Source organism: Equus quagga, chromosome 7 (genome assembly GCF_021613505.1).
Source record: "Equus quagga isolate Etosha38 chromosome 7, UCLA_HA_Equagga_1.0, whole genome shotgun sequence".
Lineage (NCBI taxonomy): Eukaryota > Metazoa > Chordata > Mammalia > Perissodactyla > Equidae > Equus > Equus quagga.
The window spans coordinates 48,379,541-48,399,213 of NC_060273.1; the positions used below are offsets into that span (position 1 = coordinate 48,379,541).

General features: G+C 49.4%; 1 protein-coding gene across 6 annotated transcripts in view; it reads right to left on the reverse strand.

Annotated features, from left to right (window-relative positions):
* Nucleotides 1-11,229: 11,229 nt before the first annotated feature.
* The window catches only part of HRH2 (histamine receptor H2), a 42,111-nt gene continuing 33,667 nt past the window's right edge, over nt 11,230-19,673 (reverse strand). For 3 of the 6 annotated variants that reach the window (XM_046668242.1, XM_046668244.1, XM_046668243.1), the window contains exons 3-4: nt 14,759-14,946; nt 13,857-14,048 (exon numbers count right to left, since the gene is read on the reverse strand). In XM_046668242.1, coding sequence (XP_046524198.1) covers nt 14,005-14,048; nt 14,759-14,946 — 232 coding nt within the window. In that variant the 3' untranslated portion in view covers nt 13,857-14,004. Of the gene's footprint in view, nt 14,049-14,758; nt 14,947-19,673 lie in introns of those variants that run through there. The other 3 variants (XM_046668245.1, XR_006889529.1, XR_006889530.1) reach the window with 3 other exon arrangements.

The following is a 19,673-nucleotide window of genomic DNA, read 5'->3' on the forward strand; positions in this document are numbered from 1 at the left end:
TGGATTGGAAGGACACCGCCCCCGCTTCCCAGTTAGCAGGGGAAGATGACGCTCTAAGCGGACCTAGGCCGTCTCTCCAAGCTTGCGGGTTCTTGAATAGCAGAGGTTTTGGCTCGACGGTCTCTCATCAGTTAGAATCCACTGAGTACCTATTACATGCCAAGAGCTGGGGATGAAGCAGGAAGGGATTTATTAGCACAGGGGCTATTAGAAAGCTCACAGATTTGTGACAGAACTGGCTGGCCAGAGCTGTGGCTGCGTCCCGCCCACCAGCCTGATGCACGGCTGCCTGAGCCCATGGCTTTCTGCACGGAGCTTATTTTTAAATCAAAGGTGCTCACTGCCTTTGATCAGGAGCTTCTAATCCAACCACGTGTCTGAACATGAGGGGCGAAGGAGGCTGGGAAAGGCAGCTGTTTAGATTCTACATTGGGCAGGAGGAATTCACAATAGGGGAAACTATGAAAAAGTGAGCGAGGGCTCGCAGATTTGGGCAGCCATGATTGACAGCTGCCTGCCACAGCAAGAAGGACGTGGAATAGCAAGCTGAGCAGGAGTAAATCCAGCAGCCTTAACTCAGCAGCATGCAGAAGTGAAGTATTTACGTTTTCTTCTAATAACATGTCACTTTTGATTTTCAGAGGCCACTGATTTGAGGAAGAAGGATGGATCTGATCTTGCCAAATAAAGGATTTTCAATCCCTTCCAATTTTTTGAAAGTCACATTCTATTTCAATTCTGGATAAATATTTAAACAACCCCACGAATGAATGCTCACTCTGGCAGTTGCCGCAGTTTATAACCTCCAGCTCAGGACTTCCTCCCCCTTCTCACTGGTTTGTCACCCTCCCCCGTCTAGCTTTTGCCTGCATATTACCATAAAAAAAAAAATTGATTCCAGAATATAAAAATAAGACTGCAAAATCAAAACCAATCAATGTTTATATTTAAACATATTCTGCAAGCAGTAACATTATGCCAGCTGGTGAACTGCACTTGAATAAAGCACTAATAGAGTCATTTAAGGCTGCGTTCAAAAACATTTTAATATGTTGATGAGCTGTGGGGCAAGTCCTTCCCAATGAGTGTACCTGAACAGAAAGGACCTTCATCAGACGTCAAACTACAGGGTTTTTTAAACCTGGAAACCTTTACTATCTTGTTTGGTGACATGGGAAATAGTGATTTACTTTAAAATTGTGTGACTTTTAAAGCAAGTATTTACTAGGTACACAGAGGTGCTGGCACTTTGTATACATGACCTCATCCGATCCTGACTCGATCCTTAGACTAATGGTCCCTCCCATTTTACAGATGGGGAAACTGAGGTACAGATGAATAAGTAACAGCCCCCAAAGTTCCCTTAGAACTTGAACTGGAGCCAGAATTCAGCTCTTAGGGTTTTGAGGTCGAGAGAGGAGTGAGGGTCCTTCTTGGTAAAAACCTTGAGACCTGCAGTTTGCGTATTTGTGCTTTCTTCTTACCTTGCGTTGAAATAGAATTTGGTTTGTCAACAATGGGATGGTGGGCCTGGCCACACTTTCAGAGAAGTGAAGACAGGGGCCCTAATCTTCCCCCACAGCCTTAAGAGCGATTTTGGTCTGGTTCAGTTTCTTGAGCTTGAAACAGGTCGTGCTATTTTATATGTCACTTGCTGTCCATGGCAGACCAGAATTGATACTTCTAGGTAATCAAAATCAAAATTAGAATCTTTAAAAAAATGATTAGTGAGGCTGGCCCCGTGGCCTAGTGGTTAAGTTCAGCCTGCTCCACTCCCGCAGCTGGGGTGCGGCTCCCAGGTGCGGACATATAACACTTGTTAGCAGCCATGCTGTGGCGCCAACCCACTTACAAAGGAGAAGAAGAATGGTACAGATGTAGCTCAGGGCTAATCTCCCTTAAGCAAAAAGAGGAAGACTGGTAACAGATGTTAGCTCAGGGCGAATCTTCCTCAACCAAAAAAAAAAAATTAATTTGTGACCTTGTGGATATGGAGATATGAAATCCCTGTTGAGACATCTTCTTTGCCTCTAGGGGTTACCATGGATACCAACCTATGAATGGATTACCCAGAAGACAGCTCAAAAACAGAACATTCTTAGTATTTCTTAGTGCCAGGTCCTCACAGCCTGAAGCAAAGATTTGATGAAGCCAAATCAGTGGAATTGCTGTTGTCACCGGGCAGGACACTCCTACCGGTATGCTTTCCCATAAAGTTTGGTGGGCTGTGCAGAAGGGGAGCTGGATCTCTTGTTGCCCAGATGGACTGCTGACTAGTGTCAAGACCGGGGCCCACCTCTGTGTCCCTGAAGCGTGACAAGGACCACAGAGAGATGGCAGAGCGTCTTGGTGATACAGGAAGTCAGTGAGAGCATGCATGTGCCCGCCTTCTCCCAGCACGTCCTAGCGAGCCCAGGTGGGCTCAGCCAGTGTTTTCATAATGCGGAGTCAATCTCATCTCAGAAATAGGGTGGGTGGACCGGCTGCCCCTCCAAGAGAATGTCCCAAGTGCATAGGTATTTTTATTTCCGTCTTACATTTGGTGAAACGACACACACAACATGCCTTCCTCTTTTGTCTTGACAGATTGACGAGATCAGAAGTCGTGACCACTAAGAACATCCCTTATTAAAAGTACTTTTTATATAATCTTGAGTTGAGCTGAGCCATGGTTGACAGGTTATACTTGGTAGACATTGAAAGTATTGTATTTTGTAGATATTTAACTAAGCATTTATTAATTTTTTTAATTTACATTTTTCTTTTCATATTTTGGAGGCTCTGAAATTTTTTTTCAGGTCCCAAGTATCTTTGTAGTCTTGGAAAATCTTGTGCCTTTAGCGACTGATTGAAGGAGTGGCCCTGCCAGTAGGGGGCATTCCTGCCCACGGGCTGTGGTTAGAAACTCAAGATTTTGTCCAAGTGTAATTTTCAGAAGATTAAAAACATGACTCGTAAAAATGTATGGTCAACACGTGACAGAGATTAACTTAACCCATTAATGAGGGAACAAGCAGGATGCTGGAGCTGGCTCAAAGAAACATCTGAGGGACAGCTGTATATCTGGAAAGGAAGAATTTTGAAATAAGATTGATAAACTAGACACAAAACTGGGCAGTGTCCTACAGGACAATAAACCGTCCCCTTTGGTGTTCTTTTCTACTGGACAGAGATCATTTGCATTTCTACTGGGTCCAAAGAAGATCATTTGCAACTTATCGATCTTCCACAAGTTAACATGTAACTTCCTGGCCCCTAATCACAGAAAATAGTAAATCTACAGAGAGACTTTCCCCTGGAGAATCAGATAAGCCTGGTTGGGCCTGCTAGATACCCTCCTGGATGACACTCAGCGGACATGCTGTCTCCTGTTAGCCTTATTTCCAAATTTTGGATAAATTTTCCCAACAAGAGAAAAGGGCTTTTCTGGGGCAAGTCCTTGCAGGGGTCAGGGCTGGCCCCCGAGAGAGGGTGCCTGGCAGGTACACGGTTTGGCAGCCCTTCAGATCTACGCCTCTCACGATCTGGTCAACATTTATTCAGTGGAGTTGGGGAGAATGGATTTTCCTGTTAATAAAAACTATACATGGAAAGAAAGTCATTACTCCTTCCCATCATGGTCCCAGTGGAGTCAGTGCTGAAAATACTCAGTGAAACATTTCTCAACTTTTTGTGGTTATTCTTCCTTCTTTAGGCTGCCTTTGAGGAGTATCCAAATCAAATAACCTAGCTGGAGGCATAGTAGAGAGTTCCAATTTTAGGTAATACATGTTTTTGGGTAAGCAGCGTGATTTTCATTGACAAGCAGCAGGGACGTCACTGTGGATGCCCAGCTCACTCTGACTGCATGCGTCTATGGCAAAATGTCCAGAAAAGGGAATCTGTGGAGACAGAAGGCAGGTTAGTGGTTGTCAGCGGCTGGGAGAGTGACTGCCAGTGGGTATGAGGGTTCTTTTCAGAATGATGAAAGTGTTTTGGAATTAGAAGTCGTGATGGTTGCACAACTTTGTGACTATACTAGAAAGTTCTGAAGTGTATACTTTAAAAAGGTGCATTTTATAGTATGTAATTATATCTCATTTAAACAAACAAACAAACCCTGAGAGGGGATTTTAGGAACACCCCATCAGAGGGCACCATTTGCTTTGTCGTGAGTGTAGGGATCAACGAGTGTTTTGCCCACTAAGAGAGAGAAGGGCTCTGAAAGCCTCGTTAACATATTTGTGGTCTATTTCCACATTGTTTCAGGGCTCCCTACCCCACCTGGCAGGCTCAAACCACAGCTTGGCTTGGGCTGGCGTGTTTCAGCAGAGACAGTTTCCAAGAGCCGAGTGGACCCTCCCACCTCCTCTTCTCGTGGTGACATGAGTCTCAGCTATTTCAGACTGCTTGAAGCACCTGCTTAGATCTGCTCAGGGCTTTAGCATTCTATGCTGTGTGAGAGCTGATCTTCAAATTGGAGATTTCTATCATATTGTGTCTGGCATTGTGAGGCAGCCATTTTCTGGAGGATGTAACCATGAGGAAAACCCACCTCAAATAATTGTGTCTCTAGGTGTCCATCAGATGCTTTTATTCATCAGTTAATCCTCACAGCAACCTACAGGGTAGACTTTATGAACCCTGTGTGACCAAAATCACATCTGAGGGCTCCCGACCCCTTGAGAGATGGGCAAGGTTGGTTTGATCCCATCCATTCCCTACCCTCTTGGTAGTCCACAGTCTTCCCCGAGACTCTAGTGACTTCTCAAAGGGCTCGGATTCTTATGGTCTCCCCTGCCTCTTGGCACTTGCCTCCTCTAGGACACCTTCTGTTGTGTTCTATGTGGATACACATATGAAACTCTGTCTCCTTCCCAGATTCCCCACAAACGCCACTCACAAAAATATGCATGAGTGCAGTGAACTCTCCTGGAGATATTTTTGATGGAGGAGAGGTGGAGAAGGGTTTAGTGGATACAGTGCACACAACCATAAAGTGAACACTAGGCATTCCCTTTTCCTCAAATTGTTGTTTTGGGAATTTGCATAGTTAACTTCATCCTGTTCCCATCTTAGTGGCTCTTGTCTCTTTCCTCTTTTCCCATCCCTCCTCCTTACCATCTGCCACCCCAGACTGTGCCTTAGGAACTCCAAATTCTTCTCCCACCATTATGCAGATAAACGATTTTCAGATTCATCCAGGTGCTCAACAGAACAGGGGACCCAGTTACCAGTAAAGGGTCTTTCTCCTGAAAAGGCTGTTTAGGTTATAAATAGCATTAAGGAAAATGTGCCCAGTACCACTATTTCATGGGTGAGAAAATGAGAGTCAGAGAGGACTGCGTCTGTCACTCCCACTGTCCTGTCTGGCTCAGGCCCCTAGATCAGATGCACACTGGGTCCCTGGGAGAGAGCTCGGGGTAAACTCAGAATGAGCTCTGTCTTTAGATCTCTATGAGACGTTGGGTGCCCAGGGCAGCCGACTTGGTCTCACATCCTGGACTGAGTTTTGAGGATGGTGGGGGATCTTCCCACCTTTGGGAGGGGGGTCATCTGCCAGGTCTTGGCATTCAGAAGGCTCAGAACTGACAAAGCAGGAATGCACAGCCATTCAGAGCAGCGTGTGGACATCTCATGGCTGGAAACTACGCCCATGTGAGATCACGGGGGGAGGAAGTGGCCTAGGTCAGGCAGGGCTGGAAATGCCATGCGGAGGAGCATGTGCTCACAGTTGGTGAGAGCCACGTGGGTGTTTAAGCAGAAGAGTACTTAGAATGACTTGTATTGTCTCTGTGGCAATGGTTGACATTTACAGACCCTGTACTAGGACCCAAGTTCTTTTATCGCAGTGTTGTCCTAAGCACCTTGCAGGCATATCTCATTGAATCCTCCAACAACCCTGTGAGATGCTGTAGTTATCCCCATCTTATGGATGAGGAAACCGTGTGCAAGGATGTAAAGTAACTTTCCACACAGCCAATCAGGCACTGTGACCCACTCAACTCTAGGGTGCCTTTAGTGGTGCAATGAGATGGCCAGACATGTTAGAGGAGGAGAATGGGGACTGGAAAGCTGGTGAGGAGCTCAAGAAAGCCACGGCAAGGCCTGTCCCCCAGTGCTGACCATGGAGGTGGGAGGAGGACACACTGAAGACCCTCTCTGAGGATCTGGAGGCTCGTTAGATCTTTCTTGAGCACTGCAGAGAAACCTTGGTCGAGACAGAAGAATCCACATCCTCTCTGCACTTCTTCTCTGCTCTCCCCCCTCCCTCTCCAGCTCGCCCAGAGGGATGAGGGATGCACGGAGGGCTGGCAGTGTGGAGTCTGCTCTGGGTGGCAGGCCAAGTGCCACATCCCCACTCCTTCCTCCAAGGGCTCCCCCAGGTAACAGGGCACTTATCCTGTATCAGAGGCTAGGAACTGGCAGCCTTCTGGTCAAATGTGGCCTGTGAAAAGGCTTGGTTCGGTCTGTACAGTATTTTAAAAAAATTTCATCAACTTTTCAAAGATCGATCGATCTATCTGTCTATCTACCTATCTATCTATGTATCTATCTATCTGTCTCTATCATATCTATCTATCTATCTATCTATCTATCATCTATCTGTCATCTTTATCTATCATCTGTCATCTATCTATCATGTATATCTATCCATTCATCCATTTATTTTAACACTTCTACAGCATTTACTATGTGATGAGCGCTTTTCTGAGAGCTTTAGAAATATTAATTCATCTAATGTTACTAAAATAAATCCAGATTCATGGCTTCTCCTAAAGACGAGAACCTCAAACACATCCCCACGAGGCAACATCGTTGTGCAGCAGAGTTGCTGCTGCCCCTTTGGCCACCCCTTTTGGCCAGGTGATCCTCAGAATATTTACAGTAGTGTGGCAGGGGCATAGACAACAGCAGGGATGTGGGTTAGAAACCGCTGATGGTCTTTTCTGTTGTCTTTACCAGGGAACTTTGGTGGCCCCTGCAGGTGTCCAGGTCTGGGAGCCCCTGGGATGTGTGAGATGTGTCCGGTGACAGAGGCAAGCACCAGGAGGAGTGGTGAGCTATTATTAGGAAGCGGGACGGGGCAGTTTTGAAATGGAGGCGATGCCCAAGCTGGGATTTGAATGATGACTAAGGACAAACCAGGTTGGGAAGGCAATTCTGCTAGAGACACAGCCAGAGAGGGAGAGGACGTGAGAGAGCGTGGGCAGGGTGGGAGCATGGAGCAGAGGGAGAGACGTGTGAGACGAGCCGGGATCGTTCGGCAGAGCCACACCACGGGGCAGCACTGAATGCCCTGCCCCAGTGATTATAATTTAAGGGGGCCGTGGAAATGGCGGGGGTGGGAGCATTGAAGGGCCTTCAACCAGGCGGTGCCAAGGCCCAGGTTTGAGTGCTAAAGATATTGCTGCAGGCCAGGGCAGAGGATGAACATAGAGTGTGCAGGAGACTGGAAGCAACTGTAATACTGGGGAGTGGGGAGACTTCAAGAGCCCCAGGGAACTTCCAGTCGCTCTGGAGACCCAGGGCTCCTCCCCACGAGGGCCCCGCTCTGCAGAGCTCTGGAGCCAGGCAGCTTTCAGGTCCTCTCCAGGCTCCCCCTCTGTAGTGGACTAGATGGTCATGCGGGAACGTTCCCTCCCACTCCACCTCGATTCCATGGTAGGGAGATTTACTCACTCCAACCATGGCTTGGCCGTGGGATGCACTTTGGCTGATGGTGTGTTTGTAGGCCAGGTGCTCAGGAACTTGAGGTGCACTTCTGCTGCTGGGCTTGCCCTCGTGTGTCCCTGTCATTTCCACACAAAGCCTGCTGGTCCCAAGAGAGGATGAGAGGCTCGTGGAGTGAAGCCCAACCGCTCTAGCAGAGCCCATCCTGGATTCACTGGCCTACAGACTCGTGAGCTAAATGAATGTTTACTGTCATATGCTGAGAGATCTTTGTGGATGTTTGTTATGCAGCACTACTGTGGCCATCGCCAGCTGATACAGCTCTCACCAGCTGTGTGTCTTGGGCAGGCAGGGCTGGCTTCCTTCAGCGAGACCCCGAGGAGAAGGCAGGGCTTGGTAGAGCTCATGGAAAGCCTGGGGTGAGCCTAGGGAAGGCTCTGAGAATTCCTTCTGCCTCCATATCCTGTCCTGCACTCACTGGAGGTAGGACACCTCCAGGAGGAATATTCTCACTTCTAAGGGATAAAAGAAGCCACAGGCCATGGTAGAAAAGGCGCAGGTGGGATGGTGAGGCTGTGGGGAGCCAGCCCCCTCAGTATTGTTGGTGGGAGCTTGATTGAGCCACGCCTCTTGGGGGCCTATTGGACAGCACGTATGCCCCATGTCCAGAGGTACACTCGTAAGCATGCTAAACACATGTGCACACACACATAGCACCAACAAAGCCCACGTGCACATGTGTACAGGAAAACATTGTCAGATGATCAACGTATTGCTGTTTAAACAGCTAAAAATTAGAAAGGATTCAAATGCCCATGGGTGGGAGGACAGCTAAATGAACTGTGCGGTACCCGTCGCCTGGAACACTCTCTGGAGGTTACAAAGAGTGAAGGAGGCCTCTACGTCCTAATGTGGTTGAACCTTGAGACAAAAGATTGAGCTCAGTGCCTTAGGCGCAGTATAATTTTTATGTTTAAAACCAAACAAAACTAAACAGAACGTCGCACAGCAAACTGGGTACAGTGGGTGCCCCGGGGGAAATTGCTAGGGGAAAAGATGGGGAGAGGTGGCCAAGGAAAATCAGGCTTTCTCTGTAATGTCGCAATTTTGAAAAGAGGCTGTATCTATATATCACTTAATCTTTAAGAATTAATTTTATAGTATGAATGATAAAGAAAAGACCTGGATTTGGAGTGAAGCAGCTCTGGGTTGGAACCCCAGCTAGGTCACTTACTTGAGTTTTCAACTTTGGGTCGTCGTGTCCCTCTTCAGGCCCCAGTGTGGATGTCACGTTTACCTGGTAGGGCCGCCCAGGGGAAGAAATGAGCCAGTGCCCATGGAGAGGCCGACACAACGTCTGGGTGCACTGAGGGGCTCATAAATGTCAGTTGAAAGTGAAGGACAGGTTTATCTGGAGTCACACGGCCCAGGCAGCATGTCCCGCTGGGGCCCTATTTTCTTGGGAATCCAGCCAGGCCCCCTGGACTCTTGAGAGCCTTGGCAATGCCAAGTGAGGGCTGTAGTGCAGCCAGGCTGGAGCTCCGGCTGGCACGGGGGCATCTCGGGGTGTGGGAAGCATGTCCGCTGCGTGACCCTGAACTGGGAAGCCAGAGACATGGTGCCAACATCTGTAATGACCTCCAAAATCAGGAATTCTGAGCCCCTGAGGGCAGGGTGAAGGAGGACTTCTTCTAGTGACCCTGCAAGCTGTTGGTGATGGTTGAGAGCTTCTGAGTTATCACCGGAATGCTTGGAATTCTGGTGGGATTTTGGAAATCTGGTGGGAGATGTGTGTCCTCGGCTATCATTTCCTCCTTGAGTGACCTGGAAAGAGCCCCCTCAAATGGACACTGAAGATAAACTCTCCCAACACGCTCCAGATGGAGTTGAGTCAGCAAAGTGTGAACAGCTGGCTACTTGGCTGAGATGGCATTCCAATGGGATTTCCTCAATCCAGGCTACTGAGCACTCCCCACCACCCACCACACTTCTAACCTGAGTTTAAATGCAGCGTGGGCCAGCGTGCACCGGGTCCAGTGAATACCAGGAACGTTTCCCTTTAGAACTTGCAGGCTGCCATGGCACACGTCCTCCCACACTCCACACACTACCCCTTCCTCCTGGCCTTGGCGACCCCAGCACTTGTTCCCATGTCCCATCCCTTCCCTGATTCCCTGGTAATATTTAGGGACAAGGCCATCTCTTGGGCGAGGAAAGGAAGGACTGATTCCTTTGGGTTCCCAGCATGCAGCCCGACGTCTGCAGCAGAGTTCGGGTGGATCCTAATAAACTGTGACTGTGGGTCCCCCCGGGAGCAGGGCTGCTCACGCTCACTGTGCCTCCGCCCTGCTCCCCCAGTTCATCTTCCAAACTGGAGTCTGAATGATCTTTTCATAACACAGACTTCCTGATCCTGATGAAGACCGTCCAAAGCCTTCCCTTCATCACAGGTTGAGACAATGGTCCTTAATGCAGCTCTCTCTGGGGCCCACTCTGCTCCAGGACTCCCCGCGGCAGCCCCTTGCAGCCTCCCTGCCTCCTCTCTCTTCTCCCAGCCCTCCCCACCTTGCCTACGTAGCAATAATGGCTTTGCTTCTCTTCCGCTTCCCACGGGTGGAATCTAAACCTGTTGGAACGGGAGTCTGGAAATTGTGGCTCCCAGGCTTCCAGCCCTGGCTGGTTGCCTATAAAGCACCCCAATATTCATTGCACCCACGGTTATAGCCCAGGGGACATTTCCCTGTCATTTCTTTCCATCTACACAGAACTGCTGAACATCACCTACTGACTCAATCTTCCACTTCATCTTTCCCAAGTCTCCCTTAACACAGCTTTGTCTTTTCTGCCCTGAAATATATTTAAACCTGTTTCAGGCAGATCAGCTCCCATAAGCTCTGCTTGCGATGACTCACAGTCTCTTCTCCGCTTCCTGTGGAAATTCACCACATATGTTTTTACGGGTTCTGCAGCGAGGCCAGAAGTTCAGAACACCACAGTCTCCTACAGCCTCCTCCTCCCAGCCAGGGGACATACTGCGGTTATCAAAATGTGTCGTTGACTCCGGCCAGCTCCCTCCCTTCATTTTCCAAACCCTTTCCTTGGTGCCTTTGCGATCATTCCTTGTACGGAATCCATGAATGTTTTCTTGACCTGGTTTCTCACTTGTGCCTCACCCACCTACTCTCTATTGCAGAATTCCTTGATTGACGAGTTTTCCATTTTTAAGCTGTCTTTTTCCCCCATTTAAAAAAAGGCATGTCTGAACACGACACCTTCAGAAACATTCCATTCCGCAAACACGTGCTGAGCATCTGCCATGCACCTGGCTCGCCAGATGAGCAGGATGAAGGCCTGGTCCTTTTTGTCAGCCCATCCCTCATGTCTAACATGGTGTTTTAAGATGAAACTTAGTTTCCTGAAAACTCCTTTACTTTTTAAGGTAATTTCCAAGTTGTCCTTTACCCCAGCATTTTGTCATAACTTTTTCTAAATCAAGACGTACCGTATGATGAAGTTTGGGAAGTATTCCCTCACCAGGGAGTTAAAAATAAAACCGTGAGGCAGCATCTGTTTCGATAGCTTTATTGGAACATCATGAGAACATGGATTTGGGGGCCCACTGCAGATGCTCCTCTCTAGACAGCATGCACCCCACTTCTGCAGCCAGCAGAGGCTCAGGCCTCTGGAAGGGTGGGGGCAGCTCAGAGTCAGAGTTGAAGGAGCCCCATGCAGTGGCAGGTGGTGAGTGGGCACCTTGACCTCAGCCCTGATCAGCTGAGCCTGTGATCAGCCAGACCAGTCTTAGGGCTCCATGGCTTAGAGGCCCGCCTGGCTCAGACTCCTGGGAAAAATTCCCAAGATGGGATTCTGGGGCTTCCGGAAGAAAGCCAGCTGGGGGCCACTGGGGCAAATCATGCCTTCAGGGGCAGTGGCAGATAAACTGCTTAAAGCTCCTACTATGTGTCAAACACTCTTCTAGGGGCTAGACATACAATGATCAACAGAAACAGCCAAGACCCACGACCTCCTGAGTGGGGCAGACAGATAGGGCTCGGGGAATCACACGTACGATTGTAAATTACAACCACGCCAGTGGCTTCCAAGGTCACTTCTGGGATGAGTGTTGGGGGCCTGGTCTACTAGGAAGAGTCAAGGAAGATTCCTCAAGAAAGTGCTGTTTCAGCTTAAATCTCGTGGCTGAAAGGTCGGGAAGAGCATTTCAAGTCATGGAAACAGCTCTGGGCATGGCCTGGCGGCTGGAAGGAGCAGTGAGATAAACGAACCAAAAGGAGAAGGCCAGGAGGGCTGCGGTGAAGAGACAGAGGGCAGTGTGGGGCAGGCGGGACACGTCGGGTGAAAGATGTTTTCCTCCAAATGTGTGACATGATGGGGTTTGCATTCTGCACAGCCCACTGTGCCTGTGGGCTGGAGAGTGGACTGTAGGAAAGCAAGTGGGGAGTGCAGAGAGCTGTCAGGAAGCTGTCTCAATTATCCCCACAGTGGGGATGCCAGTGGGACCGCGTGATGACAGGGCAGGTGGAGAGCATCAAGCAGACAGTGGATACATGTGGGAGGACTCGAGAGGATTGACCATGAGGAGTCGGGAAAAGGGAGGTGCCAAGACCCTCAGCCTTTGAGGCCAATGGCAGGGCCTCTGTCTGAGAGGGGACCCCTGGGAGAGGAGCAGTGCAGGGACAAGATCAAGGTGCAGCTGTGGACATGCTGAAGGTGAGACGCCTTTGAAACACCCACTGGAGGGGCCATCTGGGCAGCAGTGGGTAGAAAGCTCCCAGAAGGAGCCGGGGCTGTAGGACGAATCTGAGAGGAATCTCCTCAGAGGTAAATTCCATGGTGACTTGAGTTACAAGGGTGCAGACGAGGCCATGGAGGGAGAAAAATCTCCACGAGAAGAGAAGGCTCAGGACTGAGCCTCAGGGAAGGACCACATCTGATGGCCAGGGAGAGGACAGTGAACTGCCAGGGGGACTGGAAAGGCATAGGTGGGCAGGGAGGGGACACCAGGAGGGGGTCTTGGAACCAAGGGAAGAGTGGGCTCATGGAGGAGCAATGGCCAGAGAGGACTGTCCCTTGACACTGTCATCACTCTGGGGCTGTCACCACCCCCACCTCCTTGGGTCTCTTCAACCACCCTGTCAATAGGAAAGGTAGCCTACCCACTTGGAAGAGAAATAAAGAGCTGCTCAGAGGGGTCCCCTGACATGCCCAAGGTCATGCATCCAGCAGAGGGCACTGTGGGGCCAACTCCCCCACTCAGGTCTGTTGTGCCCCCAACCTCCACCTCTCCTCCCTGTCACGGGGCACTTTCCCCAGCAAGTCCACGCCATGCCACTTGCTGCTGACAAAAAGCACCAGAGAGGGTCAGGACTGCAGCATGAAGGGCCCCGGGCTCCGGGCCTGAGCCTCGCTAGGAGGAGGGAAGGCTGAGTCAAGGAAGCATCTTGACTTCCCTCCTGAGAGGCAGTGAAGTGTCCTGTCAAGAGCGTGGGCTGGCGGCCTGGCTCCTCACCCATCCTCCCACCCGTTCATTTATTCATTCAACAACTATTTTCCGAGCATCTTCTATGAGCCTGGCACACGTTGTAGCGAGTGGCCTTGGGCAGGCCCCATACTTCTCTGAGCCTCAGCTTCCCCATCTGTGGAGTGGGGACAGTGACCCTTACTGCAAACGGTGTCATAAGGGTTCCGTGAGTCAGGCAGGTGAGGACCTCGCACAGGGCAGGTGCTCATTAAAGGCTTGTTTACTTCCTTCCCGTTCCCTTCTCTCTCCTGGCCGTCATCCTGCAGAGCCCACGGGGCAGTGAGAGGCTAACACTTTATTGGCAACACCCTCTGCTCAGAAGGCAGCGTGCTCCAGCACGTACACATCTGTGCACACACGTGCACGCATTCCCGAACGTCCCGCCACCCCTGCTCATGACTCAGGGCCAGCACCAATGTGAGCTTTGAACCCATGGGATTCAGCGGACCTGGACCCAGGGGGTCCTGAACATCTGTCTGGGAACGCCGAGCACAGAAGGCTGCTCTGTCTTGGGCCCGAGGACCCTGGCACCCCACTGTGTGCTCTGGGAGTCCCCAGACTCAGCCTCAGCTGTGACTTTGGGGGGGCTGCTGGCTCCTTAGTGGCTCCAGGAGTCAAATCTTGGTGGCCAGGAACAGTATCTTCAGCGTCCTGAGGCTGGGTCTAGACAGCCTCGGAGGGCAGTGTCCTCACCGCTTCCTGGGGCGGTGTCCTCAGTGGCTCCTCAAACAGTGGCTCCCCCGGCTGCTCCTCCGAGGGGCCCCCCACATGTCTCTGGAGGAACCTAAGCCCCCACAGGCTCTTGCAGCAGCTCAGAAGGTTGCTGGAGCACATGGTGCAGGAGAGTGCTGGCTTCCTGCGGAGACACAAGCACAGATCAGGGCTGAGGTGACCACTGAGCAAGGCCAGGGGGCAGGGCCTAGCCACTGGCTTTTGCTTCTTTCAAGCCAGGCCCTGGGAAGGCTGGGGTGGGAGGGGGCAGGAAACCTCCCCTGTGCTATAGAGACTTCTTCCCTCAACCCACAGCGGGAGCATCCGGGAGAGTCGCTCTCAAATCCCAAGTCAGCTTCTAACATGCTGTGCACCCTTGGTCAAGTTACTTAACCCCTCTTGACCTCAAATGGAAGTAAAAATAACCATCTTTCCAATTCTCGAAAGGGTTAAGTGCTATAAAAATATTTCTAAAAGTATCCCACACATTGCCTGGCTCACAGCAGGGGCCCACCACATGTTTGCTATTTCTGAATCTTAATGAAATGATGCCTGAGCATCTACAGCAGGCCTTGCATGAGTTGGGGGAAGGCTGGGAGAAGACGACACAGAGATTTACTCAGCCTTGCATTAAAACCAGCTGTGAACACATCTATCTCTCCACTAGATGTGTGCTCCTCGAAGGCAAGGTGCCTGCCTTTCAAGGCCCTGCAACTGTGGCTGCACGCAGTAGGTCCCCAGTCAGTGAGTGTTGAGTCAATCTGATTGAAGGTCGCTGAAGGGGAGTGAGCCAAACACTTGGCAGGGAAGTGTTAAGCAATGTATACATTTTCAGAAGAAAGAGGATTTGCTCACTTCTGGGCATACAGACGTCCTCTCCCTGCCGCCTGCTAGGCCGTGGGTGTAGATCGCTTTCTCTTTCACTACTTCCCGGGAGGAGGAATTCCTTTGTCACTTTTCTTTCAAGCCTCGTGAGGTCAAAGGGGAAGGGTCGGCGTGGTGTCTCCACATGCCAGCACCTGGCACCTGCACATCTCCGCTTACTGCAGAGACAGAGCGGAGGCTGGGTTCAGTGCCTCTACCAGGCAACTAGCTCTGATCTGTGTCATTTATCTAGCTCACCAGTCTGTGCCTTTCCCACATGAGACGCTGCACTTCCATTTATGGCGATGAGGTAAAGTTTTCTTATACATGCATTTCAGTGAAAACAGTGAATTGGTGTAGAGATTTAAGTGCACATAATGCTGGTGGGAGAGGACTGCGGGCTGGATGGGGAAGCGATTTGCAAGCACCTGTGATTGGGGGAGTCCCCGGCCCATCCAGCTCACACTACGCCCAACACAGGGAAGCCGAGCTTTGCCTGGGTCCCCAGAGACAGTGTGATGGACCTGCGGCCCCAGGGCAGGACGAAATCCGGCTTCGGCAATGTCTGAGGCCACGAAGGCTACCTACTTTCTTGCTTCCCTCTTAGGCTGGAATGGTAGCTTTCCTCGTCCAGTCTCAACCTGGGAGCCACCCACGGCTTGTCCTGAGACCACTGCAATTCCTCTGGATGTGCCATGAAACTCCTGCCTGGCCTCAGCTCTAGCTGTCACCCGTTAAGGTCATCTGGCCACCAGAGGAATCCAGTTCACTGCTCCTTCCCCCTTCCACACAGGGAGAGAAAAGAGCATCTTGCTTCCCTTTAGAATCTATCAGACGGGAGCCGTGGATTCAGACACCTGACTTTGAAAGGCTTTGGGAGTAAGGACACAGCCAACAGCCGTGGCCAAACTCACACGCCCCTCAACGCGCGGTATGGTCCAGCTCAGCCTTTGCTGGGGCCCTGCGTGGCCCAAGCTCTCCCTGTAGGCCTGGCCAGCCCCTCCCTCCGCAGAACACCTGCGCTCACCTGGACCTCAAGGTCACACCCTTCAGAGGAACTTCAGAGGCTCCAGACCTGCTCTGCGCCAGCACGGCACATATTTGCCAAGCAGGCAGATAGCCGCTGTGGATTAACATTCCAGACGCAGCCTGCAGCTCCGATACAGTGACTTTCACTGAAATTGCTGACAGGAAGCTAGGTCTGGGCTAAGAAATAACCATCTCTCTTCTTCCAAATGGCTTAAAAATCACTTAAGATAGTATTATTAGGAGAGTATCACGTTCACGGTAAAAAATTCAGAGCGTAGAGATTAACAAAATGAAGAAAATAAACATCTTAGTAACTCCTCTACTCAGAGCTGTTACATGTCTATTCCATCCTGAAAGATTTTAAAATGAAATACGTCATACATCCAAAGAGACTACATAAAAAACACATACGCAGGGTTTCAAGAACAATACGGAATATTAAAATCGACACGAGAGCGATCACCTCTCAGGTTAAGAAACAGGACTTCCTCAGCGCCTGACTTGTTTCAGCAAATATTTTTGTATCCCGAAATGATATATTGTGTTGTTTTGCCAGCATTTTACTTGGAAATGGAATCATGTTTTATGATTTTTTCTGTAGCTACCCTTTTTTTGGTTAACATTACATTTTTGAGATTAAACTGTGCTGATCGTATACCTGTAGTTTATTTTCACTGTTACAAAGCATTCACTGTGTGAATCACTCCCATTTGTGCATCCACTCCCCCGCTGATGGACATGGGAGTTGTCTCTCATTTTTTATGGTTTCCCTTCTCGGGCTACTTTTGAATCGACACTATGATGTGGCCTCATCTGATGAATTGGAGAGTTTCCCTTTTCCTTTCCCCTGATAGAGTGTGTGCAGGACTGCAGCGATCTCTTCCTTGCGGGTCTGGGAGAAGTCCTTTGCAAAACCAAGTACTACTGATGTTTCATCTATTTTATTTATTTTTAATGATCATAGGACCATTCAGATTTTCTATTTCTTCCCAAGTCGGTTTTGGCAAGTTCTGTTTTGCTAGGAAATCATTCACTGCATCTGAGTTTCCCCTGTTTGAGGCATAAAATTGATCGCAATGTTCTTATTAACTTTATTAATCTCTGCAATGTATAATAGGATCTAACTTTTATTCTTAATATTGTTTACGACGTTAATGATTAACTTCTCCTTGTAGTTCTGTCCATTTTACTTGACCTATAAGTTAGTTTATGGTTACATACAAGTTTAGAATTATCATTCTGGTGAACTGAACCTTTTTTCAAAATATGGTGACCATCTTTATCTTTAGTAACACTTTTTGCTTAAAGTTCACCTTGTCTGATATCAGTGTAGCTACTCAGATTTCCTTGGCTTAGTATTTGCCTAGTATATCTTATTTTTCCTTCCTTACACTTTCAACGTCTTTGTTTCCTTAAGTCTATCTCTTGTAAAAACATTTGTTCGAATTTAAAAAGTCAAATCTGACAATCTTCATTTTTTTTAATTGGCCAGTTTGTTCCATTTACACGGACTCTGATTACTGATATATTTTGACTAAGTTTTTCAATGTGATTTCATGTTTTATATTTGTCCCACCTTTTCTAAAATTCCTGCCTTTTCTTGCTTTGTTTTAAACTGCCCTTTTTTTCTCATTCTCTTTCCTCCTCACCATATGGAATTTCTACCCTCTTATGAAAAATGTTGTCATGCATATTTACCTTGACGAGGTCTAGGGGCATGGAGGCCTGCTCCTGTGCTGAGTTGCCTTTCATGCCAGTGTGAGTTAGGGTGCAACACGAAGCTGGATTCCCATACTGTGTAGACTCTATCACATTACACATGCCCACAGATACTAGGAGGTCTAACATCCTTGACCCCTTTCACGGCCCCATGGCCCATCTTCGCCCTGAGCCTTGGAGGGAGGGCATGTTAATGGGGTTTTAGGAGAGCACGTAGTACAGCGTCTGCCACCCAGCAAGTGCTTATGGTGAACACCTGTCCTTTTCATCTTCCCGTCCCCAGCTCCCCTTCTCTTGGTAACAGCACCTTGATTCTTTGGGATCCAACCCTCCTTCTCTTTGTCCATGTGGGTCAGGTGGGTTGACCTCTTACTCTGTGCCCTGGCTCCAGGTCTCAGGGTACTGGACACAAGACCAAGTCCAGCCAATGAAACTCCAGCCTGAAACTTTTTGTTGAAACAGTAGGAAAGGGACATATTTTGCACTGGGGCTGCTAGGGTGAGATGTAAGCTGCTGAGACGGTGAGATGGTGGAGCTGCCGGTGGCACTCTGGGAGACTGACTGAGAGTGAGGTCAACACAGTGTGAAACTGCGTTGAAAGCTGGAGAAAGACAAATTTCTGATGACTTTTGAGCATTTGGATCCAGCATGCTTGAAGCTACTCCTGGTCTCTTCATTCTATGGGCCAATTCCTTACCTCCACCCATCCCAGCCTCTTTGAACTGGGTTTCTGCTGTGGGCAGCTGACAGTGTCCTGATGGGTAATATTCCTAAGTAAACGTTCTTTTGATCCGAACCTCATCTTTCCACATTGAGGGTGTTATAACACGTTCAGCCACCAAGGGTCAGGACCCAGTTTCAGTGCTAGTCTGTCAGAAGCCCTGCTCAGGTCCTCTCTGAATATCAGTTTTCTCATCCGTGAAATAAATTAATAACAGCAACCTCACAGGACTGTTGTAAGGACTACAGATAATGAATGTCAGTGCCCTTTTGCATTATCCTCTACTGCTTATAGTACAAATTATCACACAGAACAGCTACACGCACATGTTAACTCTGCTATTTCTTATATCCATCCCTTTGCACACGTTGCTTCCATTGCTTGAAAATCCTTTGTTTTCTTCTTTGCTGTTCAACTTCTTCTGTTTCAAGATTCTGTTCAGGCATCACCTCCTCTGGGAAGCTGTCTCTGAGGTCTCCCAGGTTTACTGATTCCTGCTGGCCCCTACGGCCCCTCTGCTGAGGGACTCACCTCCTTGAATGAAGCATCAGTTTATCCGTCTATCTTCCAGACTAAAAGCAGCCCTTGGATCTTTCATCTTCTACTCCACTGTCCAAGTTTATAGTAGATGTTCAATTATGTGTGTGAACTAACGAATGAAAACCCTAACAGACCTCAGTTCAGACAGCAGTTCTCCGATCTCCTGACTTTGCCAGTTCACAGATGGACAGAAGCAGAAGCACTTCTCCTGGCTCCCTGGCAGCCTTCGCCCCAATGTGCCGTGTCTCATGCCGGCTTTCTTTCTCTATCTACCTTCCCACTCTGCTAGCCTGGAAGAGCCTCGTGGGCAGGGGCCCAGGAGAGACAAGGAGGGACATTTCCCATGTCAGCCAACACCTTCTGGGCACCAGCCGTGTGCCAGGATAACGGGGAGAAAGTGTGAGATGTGGAACCAGGAGTCCTGGGTTCGGCCTGAGCCTTCTTCATTCCCCTGCCGTCGGGTCTCAGACAACTTCATCTCCTCTCTCAAGTCGCTCTCCTCATCTGTAAAATGGGCACAATTCCAGTGAAGGGCTGTTGAAGCCGTGAGACGAGATGGGAGAAGTGAAATGTTTTGAAATTCTAAGAAATTCTCCTCCTCCTCTGTTTCCTGCGCTGGGTACGGGAGAAGCTGCTTTGCCCCCCGAGGGTCACCAAGGACTGCTGGTTGAGGGACTGTGTTGAGGGTCTGGACCGATCCCTGGACGCAGGCCCTCGCCCTCCTCCAACAACACAGGAGAACCGCCAAACCCGAGGGTCAGTTTCACCGACATCCGGGGAACTGGGTCACCAGGAAGTCTCCTCTCCTGTATGAGGAAATGGAAGCGGAGGCTACCAGAAAGGGGAAATGGCTTTCCCGTCCTGGGAGCCAGCCACAACCCACCAGGGGACATCCTC